Source organism: Limulus polyphemus, unplaced genomic scaffold, assembly GCF_000517525.1.
Source record: "Limulus polyphemus unplaced genomic scaffold, Limulus_polyphemus-2.1.2 Scaffold2525, whole genome shotgun sequence".
NCBI classification, from domain to species: Eukaryota; Metazoa; Arthropoda; class Merostomata; order Xiphosura; family Limulidae; genus Limulus; species Limulus polyphemus.
Genome location: NW_013668135.1, coordinates 140,938 through 148,611, shown reverse-complemented (window position 1 = coordinate 148,611; position 7,674 = coordinate 140,938). Strand labels below are relative to the sequence as shown.

Below are 7,674 nucleotides of genomic sequence, written 5' to 3'. Positions count from 1 at the left end.
GTACATTTGCTGTCATGTTAAACTTATATTAAAGTTTTTCTTCATTACCCATTTAAGCCGTCTCCAGCCATTATTAGTCTCAAAGTGGGTTCCTCGTCATCGAAGTAGTAACGATACGTTACTGTTAGTTTAATTTGTTTGTTATCAATAATCAATTACAAAGCTACACGATGGGCTATCTGTGTTGTGCCCACCACATATATCATAACGCGGTTTTTAGCAGTGTGAGCCCACAGACTTGCCGCTAAGCCACTGCGGGGCATTTGTGCTGCGCCAATCACGGGTGTCGAAACCCGGGTTTTAGTGTTATAAGTCTGAAGACTTATCGCTGTGCACATTGGTGGCAATCAGTTCGAAGGTTGAGTAGATTTATAAAATATAATTTGAAGTTACTATAACTTACATCTTATCAAAATAAAGATTATAAATCATAAGACTTTTGAAGATTTAGAGGTACCTTACTTTTAACTAGACTAGCAGTAGTAGACTAACCTTGAGAACGTGTTATAATGTTATTATTTAAAAATCAGTTTCTTTTTGTTTTGTTCCATTAAGTAACCATTTATTTTATTTTGTTTTGCAGTTGCAATTAAAACTAGCATCATTATATTTTAACATTTAACTTTAATCATTATGATACGATCACCAGAAATAATTTCTTTAGTGACTATCTTTTTTCTTTCTTCTGTGATTCGGATTCGGCAGTATACTATAAGTTATAACTATATAACCTTCTAGTTAGGGTTCATTCAATCATTGTATATAGTCCTAGTAAAAAAGTAAAAGTAAGAACAAACAAGATGCCATGCAAACTAACCAGGAAACTAGAGGCTCTTTAATTAATTCACTTTTAATTTCATCTTCATAAAGGAGTGGCTGTTGATTCCCATAACCATTCTAGTACAGAGGATATAATGTACACTGTTACTAGGGCTATATACTAAAAATCAAATAATATAGTACTACTAGGTTTATAAATAATACTTATTGAGACTGAAGTAGCTAGTGTGGATTATCCTAAACTACTGCTAAAGCATTAGTTAAATGCTAAAAGTAATAAGTAAACCAGATGATTCTGATTCTGCAGCTGTACTGTCATTTTTGTAAGCACTTTTTACTATGTAATGTGGAGTGCATGACTGGTGTTACTTCAGTAATTTTAAATAATAATATGCATTCTTAAATACTTTGTGTTTTATTCTTTGGAATTTTTTTGCTATATAATGTCAAGTGGAACGTTTTTTGCATGCAGTACTAACGTTAACAGAAGTATCAGATAAACTTCAAATAATGTACTTAAACTTAAACTAATACTTAAATGATTTATGTATTTTTCAGTATAGTTGGTCATTAGTGGACTGTTTAGTTTTGCTGATTGGTGGCAACAGGTTGTCATGGCATTTGACAAGAACAATAATTACTTCAAAAACAGTCAGTCAGATGAATAAATGCGTATCATACACACAGAAGGCCACTGTTAACATGAGAAAAGAGACTCTTCTAAGGCCTGTCAGCTTTCACTTAAAAAGGTCAGCACCTGTCAATTCAAGCCAACAGATTAGTTTTAAAGCCACAATAACCAAAACATAAGAAAAAAGTATAATGCAAAGGTCAAAATATTTTCAATGAATAACAACACTTGTTTTAATGAATGATGAAATGGCCCAGTAATCTTCAGCAGGACAAAATAACAAATAATAAAAATAACCTCTAGTTCAAGCTGCTATAGCTGTAGAAAACCTGGATGAATGTGGTGGTTCTAGCTTTGGCTTGAAATCATATTACAAACTGCAAACTGTGTTATTACTCCCATACTCTCCAATGACCTGTGTCATTAAACAAGTACAATTAACAGATTCTGTTAATTGGACTTGTTTAATGATGCAAAACTAATGACCAAAGTTTCTTTCTCCATACATAACCAACATTCCAATAAACCATTTAGACATGCTTGAAGGATTATCTAGCAATTTGGCTAGATGTAAAAACAAAAAAAGACAAGTCCTTGGTCAAACCTTTGATCATGTGCAACACCCTCTAAGTGCAGGATTTGTGCAAGTAGTTACAAATTGTTTTTTCCCCCACTATGAGATACTAATTACTAACTGGTTTATATACTATATTTCAATTGCCAAACTGCTGCTATCTTAAGGAAGCCTGAGAGGAACAGGAAAGTACCATAATTTATAATTAGACTTAGGTTTTATATACTGTGAACTATAAACTATGACAGTGATTAATATCAAAACCTTAACATTTGTGCTTAAAGATGTTTTGTGTATCACACTTTTAATATACTCTACTTTAGTTTTCAGAGGGTTTTAAACTACTCGTATATCACTTGTAATATAGTTTTCAGAGGGTTTTAAACTACTTATGTATCACTTGTAATATATTTGAGTTTTCACAGGGTTTTGATGGCTGAAGGTATTTTGTTTTAGATTACTCAAATATCACTTGTACTCTGTCTTACTTTTCATTTTTTTTTACTAGTATGATTTGATTATTGCATATCAAACTTTTGTCCATAGTAAATATCTTTAGAATTACCTTTTATTTTTAGAAGAATATACATATTTTTCTCAGTACTTGAAGAACTTTAAATGTTTCTGAAACAAAGCTAGTTTTAAAGAAAGGAAACCAGTTTATGTAGGCTCTGCCTTTATTGAAAAGGTAAACATTCTTACTGAAAATTATTTTGTTCTTAGAATGAAAGTTCTTTAAAAGTAAAAACAAAATTAACTGAATCAAAGAGAAGATTTTGGCTTAAATTTTGCATGTCAATATGAAGTTTCACAGAATTTCTTAATTGTTAAAGTATTTCCATATTTGCAGATGGCTTCTGAATCTGTGGGAAAACTAACTCCAACTGCAGATAGACCACAAAGTAGAGACTCTGTTTTGTCTGATGTTCTGCCTATATCATTTCAGGTATGTTATTAAATGTAGCAAACAGATTCAAACCAAGGCTAAGTAGAAACTGTTTTACCAGTATCATTTTGAGTATTTTACTCAGTTTTTTGTTGTACCTAATTTTATTAGCTCCAATTACAGACAATCAACTACATAAAGATCACAAAGTAGAGACTGCTTTACCAGTATCATTGCTCTTGATATAGTAAGTTTTATCTGAGTCATATCACACATACAATGAAATTGGATATAAAAGAGACTAAACATGGTTTCACTTACTAATCTGTTACCTTTTTAAAGGATGTTACTTGTTTCTTTGCCCTGTAGTTTGGTAATATTCTTAATTTGTTTGAATCTCTGTCTCTGCCTGCCCATCATCTATCGTCACTTTCATTGGTAGTTTCATACTGTCCTGAACCATACCCTTCACCACTGTACCTCTTTTTTGTCCTTTGTTCACTGTCATTTGATTCCCATCTTCCTCTTCTACCTGGCATCATTCCTGTTGAGCTTGTTTGTGTTATTTCCATCATGTTAGGTCCTACAAGTGTCTGACTATCACAATTTGTGCACCTATGGTCACACTTTTGGTCCACCCTCAGAGTTTCTACTTTTTACCCTCGGGCTTCTCTACATTTCCCTTACTCCCCTTCATCCTTCATCTTGTTTCCTTTTGCTCTCATCTATGTCCCATATTTCTTCTTTGAGGCTGTGTTTGTCACCACTTTGAGCAACTCCTCACTCCCAATCATTATCTTATTCACTGTGGTGGTGTTATCAGCTCATTCTTGGCTGAGATCAGTCTCCTCTCATCTGCCTGCAATCAGTGGACCTTGCTGTCACTGATATTTGTGCCTATCATATTCATTTTGCATGTACAATTTCTTGTTTGGTGACCATAGCTTCAGGAAGACTACTTATACCTCTAGGTCACACTCATATGCACCTCTTCAGTTGCCCTCGCATAATCAGAGGAAAGCCTCATGGGATTCTTTGACCTCAGTGGTTCTCCTGTCTCTTCCTCTATTCTCATCTTTTTATGGGTGGCTGAACTCATTCCGTATCACCACCTGTGTTCCATTACTTCCTCCCACACTGAACCTACAACTCTTCACATATGCTTCTCGCTCTGGTTGGGTAGCATCCCTGACTGTGTATTTTCCATTCAGCACTTGGTCCCAGGATGAGTCCTCTCTCCATATTCATGCACTCGAATTTTTGGTAAACAGTTGAGTAGGATCCTATTCTTATCCCTTCTAGTGATTAATTTTGTTAATTTCATTCCAACTACTCCTTGGGTTTCCTCAATTAGACACCATTTGGTGATACATTCCAGAACCCCTTGCTTTCAAACTCTTTGGCCTGTTCTCATTGGGTTGGTTTCCCTGTTTGCCATGTATCTGATTCTATGCTCAAGGTTGCAGACTGCCACTCTTGGCCAGTCAGTGTTCTATTCACATAATTTATTTTCTCACTCAGTTTCCATTAGGGTGCTCCTTTGAGGAATCAACTCAATTTGCCTAGCCTACCTTCTCACTTATTTGCTTCATCTCTTCTGATCATCTGTTCTCCTTCCCTCGACCCTTGCTGTTACTGCTTTCTGCTGGGTCTGGTCTATTACTTGTTATAAGGCTCTCTCACCTTTTTTGGTCATTCCCTAGGGTCCTGGCCTTGACTTACTGACTCTCTTCGTCGTTTTCTCTTGGTGGTACCCAATGTCTGAATTGCCCATGGTTCTCTATTCTGTACCACCTGACTACCCAACCCTCTTCCATTGCCAGTTTTATGCTCTACTGCTTCACCATCTCCTATTTCCTTCCATCATGGGATCTTGTCCTTCCACCTTCATGTGGGTTTCATCTGGTCAATTGCTCTTGAACCTGACTTTCCCATCTGGTAATCCGTTTCTTTCCAGGCATCTTCATACATGGTCCTTCCACCCAAATAGGGGGGCATGGCTTTCAATATTGTTCCATCAGTTACTGCTTCCTCTTAATGGTTCTACCATCAGACATCCCCCTTCTCTTTTCCAGGCTGTTCTACAGGGTTCATCTGTCTCCGCTTGGTTGTTGGGCAGCCTTGCTCAATCCTAGTTGTCAGTGTGAGATTCTAGCTTTCTGTGAGAGAGAGGAGCTAGTGTGCAGAGAGGCTGTGTTGCTCTTATATTGATGCAGGGCTTTTGTTGCATAATAACATCATTAAGCAGTAGTGCAAATCACAATAAATCTCATGAGTTTAGGTGGTAGTTGCCTAAGAGTCAGGTGGCATGCAAATCTCTAAGGCAGACATATGGGGAAGATAGCTTTCTGTGTGAAAAGGTGTCTATTGGAAATATATTTTCAGGTAAGGAAAATATTAACTTTTGTAACACATTAACATATGTGGGAACCCATCAATAACTGTTTAAGAAAAGTATTTTGACACAGTGGTGGATAAGTCACTCAAGCCATTGAGACAGCACTATATTAGTTGTAGTAAAGCTAATAGAATTGTAAGATATACTTATATACATATTGATTACAACTGAAAAGAGTTAATTGTCTCTGTATACAAGTCACCAGTTAGATCTCGCTTGGAATCTTGTGTATTGTTTTGATCTCCTTATCTAGAAAAAGGTTAAAGCATATCAACATAATTATTGAAAGTGTTCCTAGGATGATTCCAAGGATAAAAAGGTTATATTTTAGGGCTTGGTTAAAATTTCTTATTTTCTCTTGAAAAAAGAAAGATAAGAATAAATCTCATTAAAGTATACAATATTATTTGAGTAATAATGGGACAGAGGCTACTTTAGCTCTTTGTGCAATATTATAACAAGAAGACAAACTTAGATTTGGAAAAGATAGACTAGGCTCCAGTTATATATATAGATCAAACCTGCTATAATGAATACATAACAGAAGAATATGAAGCCCAATCTGTCATTTTTTTAACTGGTTTCAGTGAATTCTGCGTGTCATCATTAACTCTGGATCAGAACAAATCAAATTAGGAAACCAGGCTTCTTATGGTGTTGTGGTTGTCTTTTATTCCTCTAGTATCTTAAAATGTCTACTGAATAATCCAGATGAATAAATAAGTAGCATCAATACCACATATCTTTTAAAATCTATATGAATATACATTTACTGTGGTGAATGAAATACAACCAAAGTACCATACACTGTAAGAAGTCTTCTTTTTCTGTGTGGCCTCGTTCAGGGTTACTCATGAAGGGTGAAATTCCTTGAAATTGTCAAACTCAGTGACAAGTTGTGAATTCATTGATAGACTAGGCTTCATGTTTTTTTGGGTTTTTTCGGGAATTTAAACAACTTGTATGTTCAATGGTCTAGAAGAATATAAATATAATCAGTAGTAGATATTCTCCAAAACCTATATATGTGCAATATGGTGAGTTAAAGACAAACAAAACAGAATATATGTGACAGAAGAAGTCTTAGGTTCTGAATAAGAAAGTGATAGAGCTGATATAATATTTAAAGTGAAAATGCAAAGTTTAAAATAACTTATTCTTGACATATACATTCAGACATTTGTGACATGTTTATATTTGTGTTTCTAGGAAAATTATGAAGAACTTTTGAGTTATGCTGTTTCATCAGTTCAGTCCCCAAAGACCATGCCAGGTAAACAATGTACTCAAAACTATTTAAATTTTTTTTTGTAAGTAATCCAGCATTACACACCATTTAACACTCTAGAAGTGGATAGGTCAAAGTACACGTCATGACGTTTTAACAGTTGCATTCAAAATTAAATTGCTTTATTACCAATATTTGTCAATCAATTTTACATCAAAGTGTAGTTTATAATTCCAGTTTTGATATATAAATTAAATTTTTAATTTCAAAAGGAAATATTTAATTAAATTTCCAGTCTTCACTTGCATTTATTGCATGACACTTCTTTGTTCTGAATAGCCCATTTTAGAATTTCTTTCCACCTTATATTATTTTCTAAGTTTCTGAGGACTTGCACACTAAAGTGAAAACTTATAATGTTATTTTTGCTTTAACCCTTTCGAGATTGGTTACGGGTGAAAGGCCATGTCATCTCGTTTGTTGACTCACATTCAAAATTTTATTGAACTATAATTTATGAATTTTTATCAGTAACTTTGGTATCAAACTGTAGATTATAATTCAAATTTTAGTATTATACATTACTCAATTTCTTAATTTAAAATTAAATACTAAAAACACAGATAAACATTGATTTTTGTGTGTCACATTGTACGTTGAATGCAGCACTGGTTCAAATTAAAAGTTGGTGAAGTCAAATAACAAGTCTATAGTTTTGTACGAATCAGAAACTCTAATTACCAATATTGACAATCTAGAATATAAAATAAGAACATCTTATCTTTTCTATTTGCTAAGATATTGCTCATGTAATAAATCAAACACAGTGGCACCCCGCCCACCTCTTTCCATTTTTAGAAATGTTCCGTTATATACACTTCCTTCTGTATATGACCTGAATAACCAATTGGAAGTTCAGAATGTCTCCCTGGTGGCTTTCTTAGCCATTTTAACAAGCTTGCAGGCCATTTCTTTCTTTCAAACCAATATTTCCATGAGGTAAGATGTGTCTTTAGTCTTATCAAAAGTTCATATTTTTTAAGACTACAATAAATCTTAGTTACTAAGCTTGGTAAATTTAGTGGGATTCTATGGTATTGATATACTTATTTATGATTTTTTAGTTACTCAAATGTATATATAAAACCTAAAAAATTATTTCGTTTCATATCTTCCA

General features: G+C 34.1%; 1 protein-coding gene across 1 annotated transcript in view; it reads left to right on the top strand.

The window, feature by feature from the left end:
• The first annotated feature begins 433 nt into the window (after window positions 1–433).
• Window positions 434–7,674, top strand: part of LOC106467197 (centrosomal protein POC5-like) — a 35,969-nt gene continuing 28,728 nt past the window's right edge. Inside the window, exons 1-3 of the mRNA XM_022395328.1 lie at window positions 434–453; window positions 2,836–2,931; window positions 6,479–6,542. Of these exons, the coding sequence (XP_022251036.1) occupies window positions 2,836–2,931; window positions 6,479–6,542 (160 nt within the window). The 5' untranslated portion in view covers window positions 434–453. The remainder of the gene's footprint in view (window positions 454–2,835; window positions 2,932–6,478; window positions 6,543–7,674) is intronic.